Below are 25,621 nucleotides of genomic sequence, written 5' to 3'. Positions count from 1 at the left end.
TCAAATGATTTAATCATGGACAGTTTGAGTTTACCATGTTTGAGGAAGACAGCCCATGCATCATAGGATCATATTTTCTTGCAATTAATGAATGTGCAGTACAAAAACTTTCACTTGTAGGTCACCCATGCAGCTTTCCCTTAGCTTTCAGTCATTTCCTTGCTCCCCAATCACTTATGCTTTCCAGTCCCAGGCAGTATACTCTGGTGAGTAATGCAACTGGACCTTCAGCATTGGTTGCCTAACTACTTTATAACTTATACTATCACCAAGGAAGCTGTTAGTACTTTTGAAGCTTTTAAGTGTACTGGTACTTCATATGAATTTTATGGGTTTCCATTTGAATGCATATACTTATAAATCTTTCATTCACCCTTCTTTTTCCAGCCCGAGAAGAACCCTGAAAGAGTTCAGAGGTCTGGTTAAACAAATCATTTATAACTAACTAACTTCAGCATAAGTATCCCGTAGGGGGATAGTTCTGTTCATGCAGAGTCTCTTCAGCCCCTACCTGCAACCGCCTTTCATTCCTTTTACTGTACCTCCATTCATATTCTCTTTCTTCCATCTTACTTTCCACCCTCTCCTAACAATTGTTTCATAGTGAAGCTGCGAGGTTTTCCTCCCGTTACACCTTTCAGATCTTTTTACAGTCAATTCTGTTTCAGCACTGAATGACATCATAGGTCCCAGCGCTTGGCCTCTGACCTAAATTCTATATTCTGTTCTATTCTATTCAGTATAAGTAAATTAAAAGGTGTGTGCTTTTCTTGGAAATATAGAAAATAAAAAACATAGATATTCCATAAATACAAACTTATTTTTTGGACTTTCCTGCATTCCATCCCTCAAGCCTTTTTCCTGTATATCTGTTCTATCATGTTGGAGCAGCAATGATATATGTAACATGGTAAGTAAAAGGGTCCCGTAAGAGAGATTCTCACTTGAGAGGAAGATGTTTCACCTGGTGGTGATTATTCACAGGTAGCACCACATTTTACCAGGCAGTATAGCATAGACCAGATAAACGGGTCCATAATATCAAGTGAGCATATGGCTTTGGTGTGAATTGTTGATATATTCTAAATACTCAGTTGTTTTACACTCCTTTCAGTGGGGCCTACTTTATGTATTGCATGCATTTAGTGATATGCTTCTCCCTTATTGGGTCATGCTTCCGTTAGTAGTTTTCTGTGAAAGAAAACTATTGTGTCGACTTTGTTTGTCTGTCTGCTCTTTTTTCTGTCTGCCCTCAAATCTTATAAACTGCTGAGGCTAGAGGGCTGCAAATTGGTATGTTGATCATCCATCCTTCAGTCATCAAACATAACAAATTGCGGCCTTCTAGCTTCAGTAGTTTTTATTTTATTTAAGGTTAAAGTTAGCTATGGTCGTGCACCTGGCAGTGATATAGGTTAGGCCACCACCAGCCCGTGGTTAAAGATTCATGGGCTGCAGCTCATACAGCATTATACCGAGACCACTGAATGATAGGTCTATTTTTGGTGGCCTTGATTATATGCTGTACAGAAAACTCGATTGCGCTGAAGAAACTACAGCGCATTTTTTACTTGTTTTTCTGGGATTGACCTGTGTCGCCCAGTGAAATGTCCCATATAGCACACATTTCTAGGTATAAATATTTGCTAGATATACCAGAGAAAAAAGATATACAGCTAATAGGATGCCAGAGTTACTACCTCTGGAGCGATCATCCTCATAGGATGTCGGTATGTCATCTAGTAGCGAGTGGAAGCCACTACCACAGATGCTTAACCCAAATAGATCCCTCCTCTCCCAAAACCCCTCTACCTATGGGGTGCCGTTACAGCGGTCCTTCTCCGCTCGCTACTACTACTTCTACCCAGAACCTTCATCCTCTCATAGCACGCTTTCTTGTTTACACCCGTTGTTTTCGTTGGTGTGTTTTTGTGCTTCTTTTTGCCTTAATTTGGCTATTTGGATTTCCCATCATGGCTTCAATTGATCAAGACGCATCTTCATCTAAGTTGAGTATTCAATTTTGTGGTTTGGGACTCGGTTGGACAATTTTTGTCCCGTTTAATACTTACGCCTTGTCGGCTCGGAGCCGCCATTTTCGTGTTCGTTCGTGGTTGTAGTCCCCAACCTCTTGATGCTCTCATATCTTCTGACGTCTTGGAAGATTTTTTATTATTTGCTCCTCTTTTATAATGATAGTTTTAATTTTCGCTCGTTCTGGCGCGCTCGACTATTATTACATTTTAGAATAGTGGAAAGTGAGGCCTAGCCTATCCTTTCCTTTCTGTTCTTTATGTAGGTGCATTTTAAAAAGTATTTTGTTATTATATCATTTCAATTTTATTATGTATTTTTATATACCTTTAGTCTGATATATGGTAGTGTTAACCATTAGCCTACCTGACCAGTTTGACTCTGTCGAATCTCGGAAGGTAGGCTAAGTTGGCCCCAGTTTTCCTTCCTACCCTGGCTTTCTAGGCTTAGGTAAGGTAGGTTTTCTTGGGTGGCCTTCATTCGAGTTTTGGGTGCCTGCCCGTCCTTCCTGGCCAGTTTGATTCATCAAATCTCGGAAGGTTTGGTTCGGTGCTAGTGCCCCTTTCTCGTTCGTCTCTCTGGCGTGTCCTAGCCTACCTGGCCAGGTGTTTACTTCGGAAGGTTAGGCTAGGCTATAGATATTATCTATTCCGCCTTCTCGTGTTTTTCTCTCACTCCTATTTTATCAGACGTTGTCTTCATGGCTTCTCCCTTTGGGGCATTTTAGAGCAATGCTCATTTGCCCTTTTCGGTTGAGATGACGCTTCGTGGAAGGTGTTTAGGCACCTGACCTGTTGCAGTAGCCATGTTTTCTCTGCCCCTACTTCTCCGCCGTTCCGCTATCTGGATCCGATCCGGCGGCTATTGTTAGCTCGCTGTTTAGTTCCTAGTAGGAACAATAGCTTGAGCGTCGTTGCCTTCTTTTTATGGCGGAATTGTGGAGATGCCGGGCTGAACGCTAATTTCAATGTTAGTTATTACCTAGTTTCCGTGAACTACGTTCCGGGAAATCAGTCCCGGAACCTTCGGTCCGGCGACTAGCCCCCCCCCCCCTTTTTCCTCCACTCGGTTGTTGATTTCTGTGTGGTTAATTTGACGAGACGCTCCGGCGTCATCGGAATTGCTTTCCGGTGTGATCGACTTCAGGCTTGGCCTCCCTGTTCAGATTGTACTGGAACATTCCGCCGTAACCTTATTGTTTACCCCAGATCTCAACTCCGGCGTGGGGGGAAAATTATTAATTTAAGTTTTTATTAGTTTAATCTTTCACCACAGCCGTGAAACTGTTCCGGCGTTATCTCTTTGATACTCATGTATCAATTCCTCTTACAGGTGGTTCATTGTCAGGAGCCAGGCTGTAACGCCTATTTACAGCAACCCTGTGGCCATGTAGCATGCAGATCTCATGCCAGCTGCGCAGTCGAGGTGGATGATCATCTCGTCTGGCATCCAGATGGCTGCGATGTATGCTACTCCCTTTACCAGGACGTGATTGATGATTGGGTACGTTAACCTTTTGGCATACGCGCATGAATATTTCAAACAGGTTTGAAGTGCATCTCCTATAACGAAACAATTTATACGTCAATTCCTTATATTGACATTATATCCGGTTTCAGGTCCCTCGGTCCCGCCAAGCCTCATCTCTTGCTACTCTGAAGATCTGGGTGGCGGCTTCGGTCGCAAACGTTGGTCAGGGACGCCCTATGTGCTGGCAGAGGACATTTGTAACATCCTGTATCCTATGGCCAGGTCCTCTGCAGCAGTAGCTCCCGGCGTGGCGGAGCCCCTGATTAACAGGATTGGGATCGAGACCCAAGTCCCGCCGGAGGAACAGCAAGAACTGTGCAAGGAAGTGGCCGAGGAAGTGGCCAACATCAATATCCACGTTGAACCAATGGCCATTGATCCGGAGGAGGAAGGTAGGGATGTAAGTGAGGTAGGTAGACTTAAAAATTCAATTTCTTTCAGTTCTCCTGCGTCTTCGTCTTCCTCCTTCCAAGGTTTCTCTAAGGTCTCCACCCTTGGGGCCCGTTCGGGGTCGGTGATCCCCAAGGTGAAGTCCTTAATGAAGACGAAGACATTACCTAAAATGTCTAAACCCCCGAAGATCCCGGCCATGCCGAGTTCCGCCAGGTTGTCGTTGGCCCCCAAACCTTCAACTTCCTCCCAGAAAGCTACTTCCCCTTCTAAGGGGTCGAGACCCAAGGCGGGTAGGTCTAAAAAACCTGAATTTGACCCTGAGGCCTTTGCAGAAGCCCTCATGAAGAAGATATCTGACCAAGTAAACTCCCAGTTTGAGACGATGTCTCGAGATCTCGCCTCGAGTCTAGAGACATCTGGCAGGTATGTTCAGTCTCTGGCTGAGAGACTGAAAACTCATGAGGATTCACTTGCCGGACTCGTTAATTCCGGTCCGGTACAGCAACAGAGTCACTCCATCCCGGATGCCTCAAAGCTACCTACGTATGAGGATTGTAATCCTTGGCGTCTCGCCTTCAATGTTTTTCCTTTCCCGGGATACGCCCGTTTATCGGAGGAGGCCCTGGTAAGGGAAGACAAGGTCCCCAAGGAAACGGTGATCTTCCCCAGGGATCAAGCACAGTCGGCAGGGGTCAGAATACTCTCTGACTGGGAGTGTGCTAATACCAAGCTAACTCCCCACAAGGGGCGGTATACGATGTTCGTTGTCCACGAGGACATTCCCACCCCTTGCACATCTAAGATAGCAGAACTAACTCTGCAGGCCGGAATAGAGGAGAAACCGGTGCCACAGCTTCGTGAGACGGACCCTACATCTCTTCTCTTTCCGGGAGACCTGGATTGCTGGGTTGGGGCTCCTGAAACCTTTACAGTAGGTAGGCTGGATCCAGAGTGCGCTTCGGATCTTTTCAGCGAGCAGTTGCCCAGGATTCCGGAGTCCCTAATCAAAGCAGAATACGATGCTAGGTGCCGTCTCAGCAGAGCCATCAACTCCGTCACCTCGGCGGAGTTGACATCGGCTGTGTACAAAGACGAACCTCTTTTCCAGATCCTGACCAAATCACTTCTGGCTTCGTTCCAGAGTGATTTGTATGATTTTGTGATAGCAAGACGGAACTGCCGGAAACATGTGCTGGCTGACGCCTCCATCCGGCATGAGCCAAACAGGCTCATTAAATCTTCTATCTGGGGTACTAACCTCTTTCCTGATGACGTGGTCAACACCGTCATCAGCGAAGCTTCCAGGGCCAATCAGAATCTTAGGATTCGTTGGGGACGTCCCTTTAAGAGGAAGTCTTCTGAGTCTTCGGGCCCTCAGCCTAAGGGAAGGAAGAGGACAAGGAGGTACCATCTGTACAAGGCACCTCAGACCCAGACAGTTGTCCAGGCAGTTCCCGTTACTCAAGTTGCCCAACCTTCCACCTCCAAGGGGCAACCCCAGTATGTCTTGCTGAACCAACCAGCTCACCACTCTGCTGGCTCAGCGACTTATGTAGCTTCTCCAGTATTCAACCCCGCCTATGAAACTCAAGGTTCATTTCAAGGCTACCGCCAGTCCAGGGGCGTTAGAGGTCGAGGCGGATTTCGGTACAGGGCTGGATCCAGATCCCAGTCTAGAGGCAGAGGCTCAAGAGGAGGCAGAGACAATAAGCCCTCAAACAAATGAGCCTCCTCAGGTAGGTGGGAGTTTACACCTTTACAGGGACCATTGGACTTTCAGTCCATGGGCCCACAGTATTGTTTCAAAAGGTCTAGGGTGGAGCTGGATAGAAGGGCCTCCTCCACCAGTCAGATTCTATCAGACCCCAACACCGGATCTGTTAGAATACAGAAAAGACCTTCTTCTAAAGAAGGCAATAAAGAAAGTCAGACATCTAAAATTTCAAGGACGCTTGTTCAGCGTGCCAAAGAAAGACTCAGACAAAAGAAGAGTGATATTAGACCTATCAAATCTGAATTCTTATATTCAATGCGACAAGTTCCGTATGTTGACCGTCTCTCAGGTGCCGACCTTACTTCCCCATGGGGCCGTCACCACCTCTATAGATCTTACAGACGCTTATTATCATGTCCCGATAGCGAGAAACTTCTCTCCCTACCTAGGGTTCAGACTAGGCAAACAGGCTTACTCCTTCAGAGTAATGCCTTTCGGGCTCAACATAGCACCCAGGATCTTCACCAAACTAGAAGCTGTGGTACAGGAACTGAGGTCTCAAGGCATCAGGCTCGTGGCTTATCTAGACGATTGGCTAATCTGGGCTCCCAGTGACACCGAGTGCCGGAAGGCGACCAGAAAGGTCATTCAGTTTCGAGAGTATCTAGGATTTCACATAAATACAAAGAAATCTCGTCTGATTCCGGCATCCCGATTTCAATGGCTGGGTATCCAATGGGATTTAAACACCCAGATGGGGAGGTTACTCACAATACAAAAAAGTTCAAGGAACCTGGTCGAATCTTTTTCGTCACTTCCATATCAATATTCTAGAGGCTATGGCGGTTTTCCTGACTCTGAAACACTTACGGCCAGCCAGGAACATACATATCAGATTAGTCCTGGACAGTGCAGTGATAGTTCATTGTCTGAACAGGGGAGGTTCCAAATCAAGTCACATAAATCATGCAATGATAGCAATTTTTTCATTAGCAATGAGAAATCATTGGCACTTGTCCGCCACGCATCTGTCAGGAGTAAGAAACGTGATTGCAGATTCGCTGTCAAGAACGACCCCCTTGGAATCAGAATGGTCTCTGGACAAGAATTCCTTCAACTGGATTTGCCAACAGATTCCGGGACTTCAGGTGGACCTGTTTGCCACGGAATCGAATCACAAACTACCGTGTTATATAGCTCCGAACCTGGACCCTCGGGCCTACACCACGGACGCATTGTCAGTAGACTGGAACAAATGGCAGAAGGTCTACCTATTCCCACCAGTAAATCTTCTGTGGAAAGTTCTACACAAACTCAAGTCATTCAAAGGTCAGATAGCTCTAGTAGCCCCCAACTGGCCGAAGAGCAACTGGTTTCCTCTTCCATTAGAGTTGAAACTCAGAGCCAATCAGATTCCTCATCCAAAATTAACCCAAGTAGTACAAACTCAGACTGTGTCAGCTTCCTCAGGAATGTTGAATGCCCTAACTTTATGGATTTCATGAAGTTCACGGCACAGAAAAATGCTAATATTGATCCTTTGAACACAATGTTTCTAGAATCAGATAAGAGAGAATCTACTCTCCGTCAGTATGATTCGGCAGTAAGAAAACTTGCCAACTTTCTGAAAGAATCAGACGTTCATACAATGACGACGAATCCCACAATCTCATTTTTTAAGGCCCTTTTTGATAAAGACCTAGCTGCTAGTACTATTACTACGACTAAATCCGCCTTAAAGAAGATATTTCAGTTGGGATTTAACATTGACTTAACAGATTCGTATTTTTCCTCTATTCCTAAAGCTTGTGCTCGTCTTAGACCAACAACCCGTCCTAAAACGGTTTCTTGGTTTTTAAATGGCGTTCTAAAATTAGCTTCAGACACAAATAATGAATCTTGCTCTTATTTGACTCTTCTTAGGAAGCCGCTGTTTTTAATTAGCCTGGCTTCAGGAGCTAGAATCTCTGAACTTTCAGCCCTTTCTAGAGAGTCGAATCATGTGGATTTCCTCCCATCAGGAGAGATTCTACTTTCTCCGGACCAAACCTTTTTAGCTAAGAACGAAGATCCTCAAATTAGGTGGTCTCCCTGGAAGATCATACCTCTTCCGGAAGATCCTTCCTTATGTCCGGTAGTTACCTTAAAAGCTTACCTTGAAAGGACTTCTCAAAGATCTTCAGGTCCACTTTTTGTTAGAGAGAATGGTGGAACCATCTCCTTGAATGGTATTAGACAACAAATCCTTTATTTTATTAAACAAGCCAACCCAGATTCAATCCCCCAGGTCCATGATATCCGTGCTGTAGCCACCTCAGTTAATTACTTTCAACACATGAATTTTGATGAAATTAAGAAATATACGGGCTGGAAATCCCCTAGAGTTTTTAAACGTCACTACCTTAAGTCCTTAGAGGCTCTTAAATTTTCTGCTGTTGCTGCAGGGAACATTGTTTCTCCAGAGTCAGCTTAGTATTATGTTATTTTATTTGTAATTTGTAATATAATTTGCTTGCCCTACCAATTGGTATACCTCTCACCTACCTGCCTCGCTTGTATTCCCTGCCTTTCTACCTTGTTGACTGGGTTTGGGTTCCTTCACAAACCACTCCTGTCTTTGTACATACCATCCTTGTTAAAATTTTTCACCAATATTTGTTAATTTAGGTGATGGCTTTTTAGTTAGATTGTTAAAGCAATACCTTTAGCTACATTGTTTTGTATTCTTTACTTGACTTATGCAGATTTAAATAATTTGTTATACTATTTGGATAAGTAAAAAGCATATTCAAAATTAATTTTATTTTCCTTAGAAAAATTTTTGATTTTGACATTTAACTTTTTATGTTTACAAGCTTTTATGGCCAATTCTCTGCTACTATTTCACTGGGCGACACAGGTCAATCCCAGAAAAGGGATTTTGACAAAGGAAAAATCTATTTCTGGGTAAAGACCTGTGTCGCCCAGTGAACCCTTCCCTCTTTTTTCCCACCCTAGGCTGGCCAAAGATTGGGTGCTATTTCGAGATGAAGGTTGTGGGTAGAAGTAGTAGTAGCGAGCGGAGAAGGACCGCTGTAACGGCACCCCTTAGGTAGAGGGGTTTTGGGAGAGGAGGGATCTATTTGGGTTAAGCATCTGTGGTAGTGGCTTCCACTCGCTCCTAGATGACATACCTACATCCTATGAGGATGATCGCTCCAGAGGTAGTAACTCTGGCATCCTATTAGCTGTATAGCTTTTTTCTCTGGTATATCTAGCAAATATTTATACCTAGAAATGTGTGCTATATGGGACATTTCACTGGGCGACACAGGTCTTCACCCAGAAACAGATTTTTCCTTTGTCAAAATCCCTTTTATGCCTGTTGTGAAGACAGTTTTTTTTTTTTTTTTCTTTTCAGTCAAGTAGGGCATCAATAATGGTACATTTTGGAATTTTTTTTCAATGAAAGTAATTTAGTAGATTGATGAAGAATTGATGTTTGTTTAGTTTTTGTTTGATCAAATGAAGTTTTAAGTGCCAACTTTATAAGCAGATTACGTCTAAATTGTGGGTGGGCAACTTGAAATCATTTTCCTAGTTTGCTCCAGTATGTAATTGTTTTGATTTTATCGTGTCGTCGTTTTATTACTGTATAAGGATATTTATGCTACTTAATAATTCCTTTTTACTGTAATAACTGAAGCAACTTGTTTATAGAATTTCAGAAGCTGAAGGATATTACTGATTACAAATAAGTTATTCTGAAGTAAGTTTTGATGATAGACGTTAGTTTTTAATGAGTGTGCATGATATGGTAGTGATTTCAGATTTTCTAGTCACATTCTTAGCACTCTAGTTTTTATGTGCCTTATTTAATAGATGGTTTCAAGTAGATGTCTAATGTAGATTTAATTTTTTTTTTATTTCTGTTACAGGTATCAAGCTTCTTTATGTTACTCCAGAAAAAATAAGTTTTAGCATGAAGTTCTTTTCAATTCTTGAGTCACTATATCAGAGGAAAAAGCTCAGTCGATTTGTGATTGATGAAGCACATTGTGTGTCTCAGTGGGGCCATGATTTCAGGTTGGTGAACCATTGTTTTAAATCTAGAATTGTTGATACAAATCTTCAAGTAGTGTAGTCTTTTCATTTTTTAATAAACTGAAGATTGTTGTTTGTAAAGTTACCAGATTTGACCACCTCCTCAAATTACCTATGTAACTTGTTATTATGTGTGCTTAATATATATAGGTCCTGCTAAATTTAGATAAACTAGCTCAGGGAATTGCACTGGTAAAGATTATTAACATTACTGTATGCTTAATTTAATTTTAGGTAAACTTTATAATGTAATTGATAATACTGTACAGGTAACAATAGTTGAATGATTAAAAATAATAACAAAATATCAGACTCATTTCTGTCATATAACAGTAATCCTGTAGGTCTGTGTGATTTTATGTTATCTTCCTTTGATTTTATTACCTTATACTGTGCACAGTAGCTTACATCATAATGTCTTTATTAGAATCTGCCAAGTAATAAAGATTTGCATATAACCTATGTAATAGGGTACCCCAAGGCCAACTCGCATAGCTTATAGTGTTATGCATTTCCATATAAAGGACTTACTGTATTAGCCTACCCTAAACAATATTTTGTTATTATCATTCAGTGTAAAATATTGATTTACCTATTGTTTGCACTTGGAGATATATCTGCAACATGAATTGCTTCTAAAAACTTCTATGTACTTGTACCTACTTATGCTTACAAGATATATAAAATACTTTATACAAAACCCATACGATATAAAAAAATGAACGTTGTTTATTTGTCAGCAGAAGAAAAATTAACATTGTTTATTTTTCAGCATAAGTAATTTCTCTATAAGAAATGGCATTGTGTGAGAGAGAGAGTAAGGCAAGCAAACACTCTGTAAGTGCATAGCTTAGCCTACTGCAGCGAGTGTGTGCATATACCCTATACACATAATATACATACTAAAAAATGTGTAAAGTATACCTTAGTTTAACCTGACCACTTCCTCTTTGTGTGTCACATTAGGAAACTATGCACTCACTTTCTCTCTTGTACATCATTTTCATTGACATGCAGTACTTCAGACAGTAGGGTACTCTCCTGCACTGTACTTAATACAATACAGTACAGCAATGTAGTAGGTTTGGATTTCACAATAAGCTGTAGGTCCTGTTGCTAGGTAACCAACTGGTTCTTAGCTGTTAGAGCTGGCCTGAAGGAATAGACTTATTTTATGTGGCTAAGAACCAGTTGGTTGGTTACCTAGCAACGGGACCTACAGCTTATTGTGGAATCCGAACCTACTACATTGTTGTACTGTATTGTATTAAGTACAGTACAGTAGAGTACTCTACTGTCTGAAGTACTGTATGTCAATGAAAATGATGTACAAGAGAGAAAGAAAGTGAGTGCATATTGTTTCCAAATGTGACACACAAAGAGGAAGTGTTAGTTGAGTGTGTGCATTCGTTTGTTCATTCTCCATCCACCCTCACATGGATAGCCATGAGAGTGCTGATCAGTGTGAGTGCATTCATTTGTTCACCCCCCACCTTTACAGACACAAATGGGAAAGCATCAGTCATGTGCATGCATTTCTTCATTCTCCATCTGATACTTCTACCATATTTAGTGGGTAATCCACTAAGGACAAGAGGCCTTCCATCCGATATCCCTATTGTACTTACTGGGTTTGTTGGGTGCTTACAAAATATTCTTATTGTTTTGATCATACTCAGGCAAAACCGTTAAGTAATTAAATCCACAAAATTGAGGTTCACTAAGCTGAAGTGCCACTAGATCAGTTACCAAATCATGTACTAAACTGTATTGAAATTTAAATGTTTTTACATGTTGAAAACTTTGGCTTTGTTTTTTTTATCCCAAAATGTCATTCCTGATATAAGTAATCTGTTTGTAGTCAAAACTGCTTCATTAATATCTTGTGTGTGTGCTTTTTCTGTTGCACATTTAAAATGTTAGAATTCTGATGATGATATCTGTTAATTGGGGTAGTGAATTTGTTCCCTGTCTACTAAATTTACAGAGACCTGTTGAACCTCAAATTGACAGTTCTCTTCTATTCTTATATATGAGACAAAAAGGTGATTAAAGGCCAGGTTGTGTGAGGGCACCAGTGGTATGATAAGATAACGAAAGATGATGTTGCCTTATGTTATGTCTGTGGCATCTTCAGTTTGGAGGAAGCAAAAGTATTGGAGAATGTTTCCTTTCTTTCTAGCCTGTTGTTACTAAAATCACTGAGATATGACTGTGAACACCCATGAGCAAGAGACAGGCAAAGGCACTAACAGGTTTTACTGAAAGCTCGTGTCATTTTCTTCTGTTATTTTTCTTCTCAGACCAGAGGCAGAGATGTTTTCCAACATGGCTAAATTTCCACCAGGCGAGTATCACAGCTGCACCTTTCGCAGATGCTAAAGGTGCAGCCAAGAAGGTAGTGGCACTATCTTTCCTTCTCCGTACTGTGGTGCTCACAGCTACAAAAGTAGATGCTATAGAAGGCTTATAGGGAGTTTCTTGTGAAAGTAAGCCTTGGTTGGAACAAACACCTCATTGCATCTAAGGATGCCATGGTCTCTGAGAACGCCTTTGAGGCAAAGGAAAGTTCCCTGATTAGTTGGTTGCTTCACTGAGTCATTGCTTGGCAGATTGTTTCTGTTAAATTTTAAAGTGTCATTTTCCCTGAATTTTTTATACAAAATAGGTTATGTTAAATACATTATTTGTTAAATTTTTTATATATGATTCAAACTCTTTTGATCCACACTTCTTCCCTCAACAGACCTGACTACAAGAAATTAAATGTTCTCCGTCAACGTTTTCCTGGTGTTCCAACTATTGCTCTTACAGCTACTGCAACTCCAAGAGTAAGAGTAGACATTCTTCATCAGTTAGGCATGTCTGATCCAAAATGGTAAGGATTTGTTTCAGTGTAATCAGTGAATACTGTATAATACTGTTAATGCAAAATCTGATAGCTGAAGTCTTTAGTGATCATAATGGAATTTAATAGTTGTTCAAAAAAGGTCATCTGGATTACGCTAGTAATTTTAAATAGAAAATTCAGCAAAACATTAAAGAGTTATATTTGGGTATTTTGGCCATAAACATTTTATTCACAAATTTTACTCTTCCAATATTTTTTTTATTTTCACAGGTTCTTGAGCAGTTTTAACAGAAGCAATCTCAAGTATGACGTGCTACCCAAAAAGGGTAAAAAGATCAGTACGGAAGTTGCAGCCTTAATAAAAGCCAAATATGCAAATTGCTCGGGAATTGTATACTGCCTTTCCCGTAAGGAGTGTGATACAACTGCTGCTGATCTGACAAGAGCTGGCATCAAGGTAATTCATCAGCTCATTTTCACAAATTGACTTTTTCAGTGTTTGGGTATTCTTGAAGCATGTAGAAACGGCTCTGCTTAGGAATATTTACTTGTTATAGGACTTGTAAAAAGTCATAAATTTAGGTTATTGAAAGGTTTGCGTAATTAAATAGAAAACTATGTTTTAATACCTTCCAGTAAATAGACATGAGAAGTAAGATAATTAAGAGGTGATGTTAAACTTTTCTAGTTTCTTGTAACTTCCACAATTATAAAACTCACTAGCAGTTCAAATGGTTCATTGCAAGCCTTGTTTGAAATTTTAGATTGATGAAATGACTGAATTTGTAATTAGCTATTAAGTATTGCTAGGTTCTTTGATAATGAATATTATCAAATAATGTCTTTCATTCATGGGTTGTAACAAATTATATTGTCTTAATCTCACATTTCTCAGCTTTAGCATGATAGTATACATTATAGGTGAAACTCAATATACATTTTTGTTGGAACCAAAAATACAGCACAGGACAAAAAAAATGAAATTAGAAATACAGTAATTGCATTATGAATAACTTAACTGTGAATTTGAACCCCTTTTCCTCTCACTTCTCCATTCTTTTCTGTCAGCTGTATGTCTTAAAATACACAAAATAGCTGGATAGTATTTTTGTTTACAGTATTTATAAAATAAGGTAGTCCTCAAGTGCGAAATATAGCACACTATCATAACATAAGGTTCTGTCTCTGCTAAGGTTGCAATTAATAAACTGAATCAGTTATCTAGTACATTAATACTCATAAATAATTTATTCATTAATTGAAACAAGACAAAAAATTTTTTCTTTTACTTTTCACAGGCAGAAAGTTATCATGCTGGGTTAGGTGACAAAGATCGAGTTTCTGTTCAATCAATGTGGGTTAACGACAAATTTAAGGTAAGTTAACATTTTTATGTGAGGTTTCCATTAATGGAGTTCAGCATTTAATGAGGTCTTTCCATTGTCTTATGTGTGTTCTTCCTGAATTCCCATCAGGTCTCATTCCTCATTTATGTCCATTCCGAGTCTTCTGGGCTTTTCCAAGAGTAGATGTCCAGCCTCAACCATCTTGACCACCAAAATAATTTTTCCATGAGATCTCTTTCTGTTTCCAGTCACAGAACATGACACACCTTTAGCATGAGATCTCTTTTTGTTTTCCAGTCACAGAACATCACACACTTTTAGCATCTTGCTAATTTTTAGTACTGTACACTTTTTTTTTCTTTTAAGTAATTGTCTGCTCTGTGACTGATGGGGGTCTGTTTTTCATAGTCTAGCGAGCATTTCCACCTTATTCAAGATTGCTACTTTTTTTTTTTTTTTTTTTCTCTCTCTCTCTTTTCTCCATGCTTACTTCACAGTCCAGTATGTCACCAACTTAATGAAGGTGATATGCTAAGGTCTGTCTCTCCAGCATGGCATAATCCTACTTTTGTTCATGAGACTTACCTGCCAGATATATATATAGCTGTATTCTCCGAAGGTCCGACAGAATTTCAAATTTCGCGGCACACGCAGTGGCCGGTCAGGTGGTTAGTACCCATTCCCGCCGCTGGGAGGCGGGTATCAGGAACCATTCCCATTTTCTATTCAGATTTTCTCTGTCGCCGGACTGTCAACACCTGTTGTCAGTTCCTCCGCCTTTTGGATTTCGAAATTTGTTGTCACTTAAGTATTTTGGTTGTTTTTTGGTATTCGACTGGATCTGTGACTTGGCATACGCTCTTTGTGGACCGTTTTTGATTTTGCTTTTGACTTTTCTTATAATTAAGATGTCTTACCTCTAGCTATCGAGTCTGTAGCTTGGGTGAATGTAAGGTGAGGCTATCGAAGACTTTGATAGTTCCTCACTCTTTATGTATGATATGTAAGGGTGTTCAATGCTCTATGATAATCGGTAATGAATGTGTGGGATTGTCTGAGGGTGAGTGGAAGAAATATGAAGCCTATATGCTTAAATTGGAGCGTGATAGGCTGAGGAAATCTTCCTCCTAGAGTGCATCCTTAGTTGGACAGTCAGGGTTTTCTCCTACTAGTAACCCTGTAGTAATTTATTATTAACCCTGTAGTTTGTTGCTGCAGAAGGTAATTCCCTGGCTCTCGTGTGGAGTCAATGCGTGCTCTTGAAACTAAAGTGAATGCAATTCAAACGCATAGTGTTAGTGCTAGTGCCCCTAGTGTTGTGGAGGGGGCGTCAGATCGGCCCTATAATGCCTCTAGGCCTGGACCTCTGTCGAACTCCCAGGACCAGGGAGGGGGCATGTCGAAAGCCGCATGAGGGTTACGGGGGCTTCCCACCGATCTGGCGTCCCTTCGGCAGGTCCTGATGACGCTACCCAGGCTGCCATGGATCGTGCTCAGGCACGCATCCTGAAGGATTGCTTCTCGTCCTCCGACACGTCCTCCCCGCCACGGGGTTGGAGCTCTCGGTTGGACTCTCGCCCTCTTAAGAGAAGCTTAGAGGAGAGGACGCTTCACGTCCTCTTCCTCTAGACGTTTGTACTCTTCCCCGAAAGTTGCGTGGATATTCCTCTACAGAAGAGAATAAAGTGTTTTTCGAATGATCACTCTACTCGACCCCCTGTCGCTAAGGCAAGGGCTAGAGCTTCTTCCCCTGTGGAAGGAAGTATACGTCTCTCGCCCCCTTTCCTTCTCTCAGGTTCAGCCCTTCTCCCGAGAGAGTGGCTTCTCCAACGCGTAAGATTTTGTTGGGTTTGCAACAACAGCTGGATGCTCTCATGAACCTTTCAAGATTCGTATCTGCCTGTTAAGAGGTACAGACTTTCACCTTCGTCTCCCGCTTCGAACGATACAGAGCGTCTGTCGTCTAGAGAGAGTGTTTAGTGGCTTCCTATTCGTCTTCCCGAGTTGAGGTGTTGGCCTTTTCTCTTGTCTCGCGCCAGGAGCGCGTCTTGCTCTTCGTGCGCTTCTCACGCTTCACGCGCTCCTCACCTTGGCGCCGGGCGCGCCCTAGCCATGACGCTTCGGGCGCGCCACGCTGTGACTCTCTTCTAGTACTTGCCACGGAGCCTCTCGCGCGTCACGCCATGACGCCCGCTCGCTTCGCCATATAGCTTCAAGTCTTGTGTTGACACCGCTCCAGTTGTTCATCATGTCGCACAACTACCCGCTTCAACATCTGATGTCCTTCTTAATTTAGCCAGTACTTGCTTCGCAGTACATATACTAATTGGAACGATACAGAGAAGATTAGCATGGCTCTTGCGCAAGGGATGACACGCTAATCGTGAAGCGTTCCACATTTTTATGTTTACTATATCGCATTACTCTAGTTGACGACTTCTTCGTTCGCGGTAGTTCCGCTTACGTGATCGGCGAATCGAAACTACTTTCACCACTCACTCAAGACCCTCCAGCTGCGGAAGAACATCCTCTTTCGTCACAGCCTTTGTATGAAGAGAAACTTCTTTCGTCTTCTTCTTCCTCTGATTATCAGACTCTGGCTTTTTCTTAAGGATCTGTTTCCTGAGACTTTTCAACCGTCGCTCCTCTCTCTCCACCTTCGCAGTTGTCTTTGTCTTAAGGGGCGTTTGTGAAAAAATCGAAATGAAATTTTCTGGGATATTTTATATATGGCATCATACATATCCTGACTTCTTCTCAGAAAGTTTTATTTAAAAGTTCGCCACAGTTAGAAGTTATAAACAAAACAGTATCCTATCATAGTCTAATTACATTTTTTCATAATATGAAAAATGTAATTATATAATTATATTATAATTGTATTATATTATGATTGTAATAATATTATATAATTGTAGTTATATTATATTATAATTATATTATAATGTAATGATATTGTCAGTATATCGGTGGTAATTTCCTTTTAGCTATGAAATAATATCTAATGCGATCTATGGCAACCCTGTGGACATAGTACGCATCAGCGAAAGACAGGAATGCCGCAGGGCAGTCAGTGGCAGTCAGTCAGTAGCAGCTCAGAGCTTGACTAAGTAAAACGTCACGCTGGCCAACCTCAGCCGTGTTTTGACACTCGCTTCATTTAGCTTCATTTAGCGAAGTTATATTACTTTGCAGGTCTATTTTTTGGCTTTTCATTATGTCATAAAAACATCAAACTGTGTAACGGCAAGCAAATAAATACACAGAGAAGCAAAAATATCGTTTTCTCAAAACTAAAGTTATCGACATTCAAACTGCTTCTCCTTCATAACGCTTGCACCGATCTCGGAAGCTAAATGTTTGCATAACAAAGGGGCTTCCATGGGAAGCAACACGAGACCCGCACCACGAGAAAAGTTTTTTCCCGAAGGAATGTCACTTCCAAGAGAGGTAGCAAGTGACTCCCTTCATCTCCAGACTCCCTTTGCAACCAGGCTTCATTTTGCACAAGCCTGGAAAGAGTGAGGGGCAGACGTTTGGTCCCTCCTACTGTTAGAGAGAGGTTACTTGATTCCCTTCCTGTCTCCTCTTTTGTTTTTTGTTTCCCAACTGCCTTCCTGTCAAACAGAAAATTGTTTGACCTGCTCAACAGATGTTCGAGCGGAGAGCAGTGGAACAGATATTGGACTCGGTGTTCCCGGGATTTTACTACAGATTGTTTCTAGTCCCGAAACTTTCAGTAGGCTGGAGACCCGTCTTGGGCGTCAACAGGTCGAACAACTTGGTCCGGAAGGAAAAGTTCAAGATGGAGACCTCGCAGTCAATACTAGGAGCCCTTCATCCCGGGATTGGATGGTATCTTTGGATCTCCAAGATACTTATCTTCACGCCCCAATTCATCCACGTTCGGTGAAGTATCTCAGGTTGTCTTGGGGACTAGGCGTACCAGTTCAGGGCTCTCTGCTTTGGACTCTGCACAACGGCCATACCACGTTGAAAACACCGCTTCTCGTCCGATCAGCGAAGTTAAGCAACGTTGGGTCTGGTCAGTACTTGGATGGTTGACCGCCTGGGAACACCAGATGCTGTTGGCGTCACATTTTGCTCGAGGGTGTTTACACGTCTCATGAAAAACGTTGCGATGCAGTTGCATCTGTCGCACGTCAGGATCTCACTCTACTTGGACGACTGGTTGATTCGAAAGTCGTCGAGAAGGGTATCTGGAGGACCTTCAGTTGACTCTGCAACTCGTGAAGTCCCTGGGACTTCTGGTCTGTGGAGAAGTCGCAGCTGATCCCCTCACTGTCCATTGTGTCTGGGAATTCAGATCTATTCAGCGGCTTTTATAGCGTCTCCGTCGCAAGAACGGCAACTTCTATGTACGAAAAAGTTTCGGCCTTCTTGGAAAAGGAAACATGCTAGGTGAAGGAAGGAATGAGTCTGCTGGGGACCATTTCCTCGCTGGAGAAGTTTGTTTTCTGGGAGTCTGCATCTCAGGCCTCTTCAGTTCTTTTGTTGGAGAACTGACAAAGCAAGGAAGACTTGAAAGAGGAATTGAGAATTCTTCCTTATATAAAGAGGATCTGTGGTGGTGGCTCGATCCAACGGAATTGCAGAAAGGGATCTCCCTCAAGCTTCTGAACCCCAACCTAGTGTTGTTTTTCCGACGGGTCGTCAACAGGTTGGGGGGCAACACTAGAGGGAAAGTGTTAGGAACCTGGAGAGAGGAACAGGTGTCCTGGCACATCGACTTCAAAGATTTGGCGGCTATCTTTTAGCTCGCCAATTCTTCGAGGTCCAAGTTTGCAATCGTGTAGTTCTAGCAAACTCGGACAATACTTGTTCCCTGTTCAGCCTTGCAAGAGAGATTATTCTTTGAGCCTATGCTCGCAACATTTCGATTCTCACAAGTTTTGTGGCAGAGGTCGAAAATGTTCGAGCAGACCTGCTCTGTTGGCGCCATCAACTCCTGCCGAAGGAATGGACCCTTCATCAGGAGGTTTGCCAAGATTTTTGGAAATTTTGGGGTCGCCATCTTGTGGATATTTTCACGACCTCAAGAACAGCGAGGCTCCCTCTGTAAAGCTCATCTGTACTCGACCCTGGGGCAGTTGCGATAGTTGCTCTTCCCTGGGATTGGACGGGAATAGATGTTTACGCCTTTTCCCGTTCTAAATTCTGGGAGAAGTCATACGCAAGTTCGCGGCCTCACAAGGGACGAGGATGACTCTCATCCCCATGTTTTGGCCTTGAACCACTGGTTCTCGGAGTTTCTCCTCTGGTTGGTAGACGTTCCGAGGACCCTTCCTATGAGAGCAGACCTGCTCATACAAACCCACTTCACGAGATATATTTGAATCTCCCGCTCTGAACCTGACTGCTTTCAGACTATCGAAACTTGGTCAGAGCGAAGGGTTTTTCTGGCCAGGTGGCACGGGCCATCGCTAGAGCCAGAAGTTCTTCATCTAAAGGATATATCTAGCGAAGTGAGCAACCTTCAAAGGTTGGTGTAGAAAGAAGGGCTTTTCCTCTTCCTCTATCACTGTGAGCCAGGTTGCGGATTTTCTCCTTTACTTAAGAGAAAAACTCGATATAGCAGTTCCGACTATCAAGTGTTATCGGAGCATGCTTTCGATTGTATACAGACACAGAGGATTAGCTTTGTCTGACAATAAGGACCTCCACGATCTTACGAGCTCTTTCTAGACGTCCAAGGTTCCTCAGCTGATTTCCCCTGCTTGGAACTTGGACGTAATGCTCAAGTTTTGATGTTTAGTCCTTTTGAGCCTCTCCACTCTGCATCTCTTAAGGATGTTACTCGAAACGGCATTCCTCGCGGCGAAGAGAGTGAGAGAAGTTCGAGGCCGTCATGTGGGCTTCAAGGAACACAATGCTGTCTATTCTTTAAGCCCTAAGTTCTTGGCTAAGAATGATAGGTCTTCTAACCCTTGGCCTAGACTCTTTGAAATTAAAGGTTTAGCAGACCTTATTGGACAGGAACCTGAGGGAGTTCTATGTCCAGTTAGAGCTCTCAAGTACTACCTTAAAAGAACACAGGACACTCGTGGTCCATTGGATGTTTTATGGTGTTCTGTGAGGCAACCAGTTAAACCTATGTCGAAGAATGCACTGGCATTCTTCATTAGGGACGTCATTAAGGGCGCACACTCTAGTTGTGACGACTCAACTTCAAGTTGTTGAGAGTTAACGCTCACGAGGTGAGGGCAGTTGCTACCTCCATGGCGTTCAAGAAAAATATGGTACTCAGTGACATTTTTAGTGCCACATTTTGGCGAAGTCAATTCGGTGTTTGCCTCACACTCTTGGCAAGATGTTTAGGTAGCATACGAAATTGCTTTTCGCTGGGACCATACATTGCTGCTTCAGCAACCTTGGGGACAAGGGGTAACTCTGATCCTATCCCCTTTTTTAATTGTGTTTTTGTGGTTGTTGGGTCGACTACTGGAGGCAGTCTTCCCAATCCTTTGCAAACTAACGCTTTAGGTGTTGGTTAGGTGGTTAGTAATGCTCTTTTGTCCTCTTTGTATGGGCTATGATCTAGTCACATTGTGGTCACGCCCCCGTTGACAGATCATCTAGAAGTCGCCAGCTATATAGGTCACTACCTCGCTGGGGTCTCTAGTAAAGCAGAAGCAGACTAGAGTGACAGTAACCACTCAGTCAGCTACGCTATCAGATAAGGAACCAAAATAATTTTACCAATAATTGGTTTTTTCCCTATTTCTTGGCTGTCTCTACCCCCCTCCAAAGGTGGTATTCAGCTATATATATATCTGGCAGGTAAGTCTCATGAACAAAATGATATTTTAATGATAAAATAAAGTTTGTTCATACTTACCTAACAGATATATATATTTATATTGCCCTCCCTCCTCCCCTCAGGAGACAGTGGCGTTAGAAAATCTGAATAGAAAATGGGAATGGTTCCTGATACCGCCTCCCAGCGGCGGGAATGGGTACTAACCACCTGACCGGCCACTGCGTGTGCCGCGAAATTTGAAATTCTGTCGGACCTTCGGAGAATACAGCTATATATATATCTGCCAGGTAAGTATGAACAAACTTTATTTTATCATTAAAATATCATATTTCACCACTTCTGGTGGTTCTTTTGGTATATACCAGTAATAAAAAGTCCTATATTCCATATCTGCATATCTGGGAATCTCCTGCTTTAGAATCTGTTGTGTCTGATATATATATACATTCACCTCATAAATCTTAATTGTAGCTTCCACATGACCCTTTTCGAGACTGCAACTTCTTTTCGTCTTATCTGGTAAACACAGACATGGATTTGCTTACAATAATGGTCAGCTGTCTCTTCTCCTTTTCACTTTTCTGTCTTTTAAATATTTGGTTATTTGCTTCTTCACTCTCTTGTAGCTTCCTTTTTTACTGTGAAGTACAACAAAGAATAGATACCAACATTTATGTTAGAGTTTTGTGATATTCCTACTGGTTTCACAAGAGATTTTGTGCTGTGATATGGCACCAACACTTTTTTAGCAAGTCTCTTTATACCCTTTTCCTTTGTAATGCCCACCTAATTGCTGGTCCTGGTACATTTAAACTTCTAAAGCCCCACAAATATAGGATAGCCTGCGTAGTTGATTTCCTTGGAGTGAAGCCAAACTTTTTTGTAATCTATTTTGTTCACATCATCTCCAATACTATCACACTTTTCAGAATTATTTTTATATAACTCAAATTTTAGTGTGTCACCTTTCCATCTATATGTAATGCTGTAGTCTTTTTCTAGATATATGTTCTATTTTTCTATTCTTCTGTGTGTGATGTTTTCATTAATCCTGGTCACCTTTCCTTAGACTGTTCCTTCAATTGCTTTGAAGTAAATTACATGATTCTTGATGTTCCTTTAGGTTTACTGTTTTTCATCATTTTATGGCTCTTAATCTTTTCAGAAGCCACATTCTCTCCTGGTCCTCATTTCATCTCAGCATCTTCCTTTGCAAGTTCATTCTCTTCATTATGTAGGTTGTTGAATGGTTGTACCCATTATCCCATTCACTGCACATTTGCCATATTCATCTTTTTTATGTTTTTCCCATTTGCTCTCTTTTTGTTCATCCATATCTGCTTTGCCATCTTAATTCCATTCCTCTAATATCTTTCTCTTTACCTTTGTTACTTGCCTCTTGGCTTCCTTCATTTTCTCTTCCCAATCTGTCATTGCCCAGAGCGTGATGGCTCCCTTTGCTATAGTTGGCCTCTCTAAATATTCTGGTTCTCTCTCCCAAGAGATGTCTCTCCAGACTTTTGTTCTGTTGTAGCTGACTTGTTATTTCTGATTTCATGATTAAATGTATTTTTTATTTGATAATTTAGATTTGTTAGAAGCACTACCTCATGGCAGCAATCTGCCTGTAGCGATTATCAGGTAGTGTACTAAAATTTTGATATTTTTTATTCAATATATTAGGTTGTGTGTGCCACGATAGCGTTTGGTATGGGCATTGATAAACCAGATGTGCGTTTTGTCATCCATTATTCTCTGCCGAAAAGTGTCGAAGGATATTACCAAGAATCAGGGAGAGCAGGCCGAGATGGGGAAATTGCTGATTGCATCTTGTTTTATTCTTATACTGACATGCACAGGCTGAGAAAGATAATTGACTGTAAGTAGAAGGAAATAACTGTCTCATTTTAATGAACTAAATAAGCCTTTTTCTTCATTCTGTCTGGTACATTCAAAATTATGAAATGTTGTGACTAAAGAAACCTTTTATTTTGCTTATGCTTAATAGACTGCATCATATAGCCAGACAGATGGGATATACAATAAACCTCAGTAAAATAGGAATAATGAGGGCAGCATATACAATGAAATAACTATACAGTAGATGGAAAAAAGAATTTATGAAGTTGAGTCTTTCAAATACAGTATTTAGGAACAAAGGTATCCAATACATGTTCTTTAGAGGTGAAAGATTAATAAAAGCAAATCAAACAGTGGGTAGACCAAATAAGGTTTGGAAATTAGATGTACAGAAATTGCATATGAAAGTAAGGTTATATATTAGTCAGGTATAATCTGTATTGCTGTGTGGACGTGAATCAATAAATTTTGTTATCACAATGAAGCTGTCTTAAAAGTTTTGTTAATTTGAGAGGAAAGTTTTCAGAAGAATATTAGGATATGAGGAGTTAGATGGAAGTATAGGATGAGAAGTAGTACTATAAGGAAGATTATGGAAATTCCATACCTAGGTGAGATGATAATGAAAGGACAGTGGAGATGATAGTGACATATCTTTCACACCACCACCCCAGGGAGAATAGAACATGCTAGTGTCAGCTGAATTGCTGTGGGTACCAGAAGAGTTGGAAGGCCCAGACTTATTTGAGTGGGAACTATGAGAGACTTCCTTGAGTGGGAACTATGAAACAGAGTATGGAGCTGTGTGGAAGTAAAAGCACTGGAAAGGCAAGAGTGGCTGAATTTGTCAGAGGACCTTGGCATTACAGCATATGGCATTGGGGTTGATAATATTGAAATATCGATCCTGAATAAATTTCTATCCATAGCAAAAAACACTGTACTGTAATTAGTACTTTAGATTCTAATAAATTTCCCTTAGTTGCCTATCCTATTTTATTGAATATCCAGTATACTGGCAATCAAAATTTGTCATTGTCCATATCAGATCCTAACTTTCACAGTTTTTTGTTGAAATTTTAGCTAACCAATCCTTATTCCTGAAATTTATGCAGTTAATGAATGTTAGAATTTTTTCCTCTCCACTGTCAATAGCTATGAACACATTGTTTCGTGCAGCTTGGCATAAGTGATATGAAAGGTTTGTATCTTAGGGATATAAAAAAGTGCATTAAATCTCTAGAAAATTTGTCAAGGTACAGGAAGGCAAGAGATAAACAACCACACAGGTAATAAAGAGGTTGCATGACTTTGTCAGTTTATTGCCCCTGTCTTTTGCTATTGCCCCTAAAATATGTCTTTGAATTTCTGTTCCAGTGGATCGTGCAAACTTTGAAGCCAGGAAGACTCATTATGACAATTTGTATCGGATGGTGGCATATTGTGAAAATAAGATGGACTGTAGGCGAACCCAGCTACTCAATTACTTCGGAGAAATTTTTGACAGAGATAAATGCAAAAGAAATAGAGCTACTGCCTGTGACAACTGTAGATCTCAGGTCTGCTTTTGAAAACTTTAGTTGGGAATTGGATTATTATAGTATTCTCTCATGCTAGTAGCAAATATGTAAATCAATTGACTCTAATTTGTCTTTTTCAGGATAGGATTAGGTTATTATGTGAAAATAGGTTTAGTTTATCATTAACTAGACCACATAGTCATTTTTATGCTCTTGTAGGTATGGCCTGAACAATTTAAGCTAGGGTGAAAGTTGACTTAGGGCATAGACCAGCATTTAGGTGGTAAGTCACCAGAGGTAACATGAAAAATAAGAGAAAATAGTGTAGTTGATGGTCACAGTGCACTGCTTGAGGTATGCTGTAGTTGTTCATTCCCTACATGGATCTGTCAGAATATTAATTGCCAGCAAGTGAGCGTGGAGTGTACTCAGTAGCCCATCGTAATTTCGTAGTTACATGAGTTGACCATATTATGGATTGGGTCAAGGTAGTCCCAATTATTAAAAGTTAAACAAATCATTTATAACTTAAGCTAATACAAATAGTCTCCAAATTTTAACTGAGCCATGTTTCTAATGTGTAGTCTTGAATTAAAGTTTATGAGTACGGAAACTACATGAATTGGTTAGAATGATGTCTTTCATACCATACCTGGTAACTTGTATAAAATTGATTTTTGGAATATTCATCTTTAAAGAATGCCATATGCATTAGTCTAGTCTGTTTTGTTGTGATAACTTTTAGCATCATAGCCTTGACTTTGCTGACCATATTCCATAATTTTTGCACTGGCATAGAAACTAGGTGTCTGTAGAAATATACTGTATCACTTTCAGAAATTTACATACTAATACCTTAGCCCAATGAGAGTGTAATAGATACAGAACTCTAACACTATTTAAACATGGCATAAGATGTTTTGCAACATGCATCCTTGGCTAAACAACCTCATATTTTTGTGTGTTTCTCACTTTGTCAACACCTCCAGCTCTGTACTTGGCCTATAATGATCTTACTCTTACATGCCAGCCAACTAAAGGCAAACTTTACCTCTCCTTCAGATCCTGTCCTTTTGATGGACTTTCCAGTCATTTAATTATGGGGAAGACCTGGATTCTTTTCATTATAGCTTATATGGTTCAGATTTACTCGTAACCCCATTCAGGTGTATGATATTGATATGATATGCTCTACTTAACTGTTGACGGTCTTACTCAAGTCTTACTCATATTTGTGCTGATTCAGCAGACAGGTGAGGTACACAACCAGAAATCTGTCCGAAGGCATAGTCTTACTGTTAATTCTCTGTCTCCATTAACAAGGCGATGTCAGGTGGAGACCAGCATCTTCCATCACATGTGTATGATATTGCTACCTACTGGTCTTGATTCCCATTCTTTAAATGGGATACAGTACTAGATTCCTTTAGATTTTCACTGTTATGGTTTGACATGGTGAACTAACTGTAGTGTTGACCCAATCATCCTCTCGCATTGGATGCAGGCTGT

General features: G+C 41.1%; 1 protein-coding gene and 2 non-coding genes across 3 annotated transcripts in view; all 3 read left to right on the top strand.

Annotated features, from left to right (window-relative positions):
• LOC136831209 (recQ-like DNA helicase blm-1) overlaps positions 1 to 25,621 on the top strand; it is a 98,388-nt gene that overhangs the window by 51,731 nt on the left and 21,036 nt on the right. Inside the window, exons 15-20 of the mRNA XM_067091223.1 lie at positions 9,589 to 9,736; positions 12,501 to 12,632; positions 12,876 to 13,062; positions 13,904 to 13,981; positions 22,416 to 22,611; positions 23,970 to 24,151. Coding sequence (XP_066947324.1) covers positions 9,589 to 9,736; positions 12,501 to 12,632; positions 12,876 to 13,062; positions 13,904 to 13,981; positions 22,416 to 22,611; positions 23,970 to 24,151 — 923 coding nt within the window. The remainder of the gene's footprint in view (positions 1 to 9,588; positions 9,737 to 12,500; positions 12,633 to 12,875; positions 13,063 to 13,903; positions 13,982 to 22,415; positions 22,612 to 23,969; positions 24,152 to 25,621) is intronic.
• Positions 16,251 to 16,354, top strand: LOC136838398 (U6 spliceosomal RNA). The gene has a single exon (XR_010852978.1). It is a non-coding gene; the product is annotated as a U6 spliceosomal RNA (small nuclear RNA).
• Positions 17,927 to 18,045, top strand: LOC136838391 (5S ribosomal RNA). Its single transcript, XR_010852971.1, has one exon. It is a non-coding gene; the product is annotated as a 5S ribosomal RNA (ribosomal RNA).

The sequence above is a fragment of the Macrobrachium rosenbergii genome, chromosome 4 (genome assembly GCF_040412425.1).
Source record: "Macrobrachium rosenbergii isolate ZJJX-2024 chromosome 4, ASM4041242v1, whole genome shotgun sequence".
NCBI classification, from domain to species: Eukaryota; Metazoa; Arthropoda; class Malacostraca; order Decapoda; family Palaemonidae; genus Macrobrachium; species Macrobrachium rosenbergii.
The sequence above is the reverse complement of the archived record's forward strand: the minus strand, read 5'-3'. Positions and strand labels throughout refer to the sequence as shown.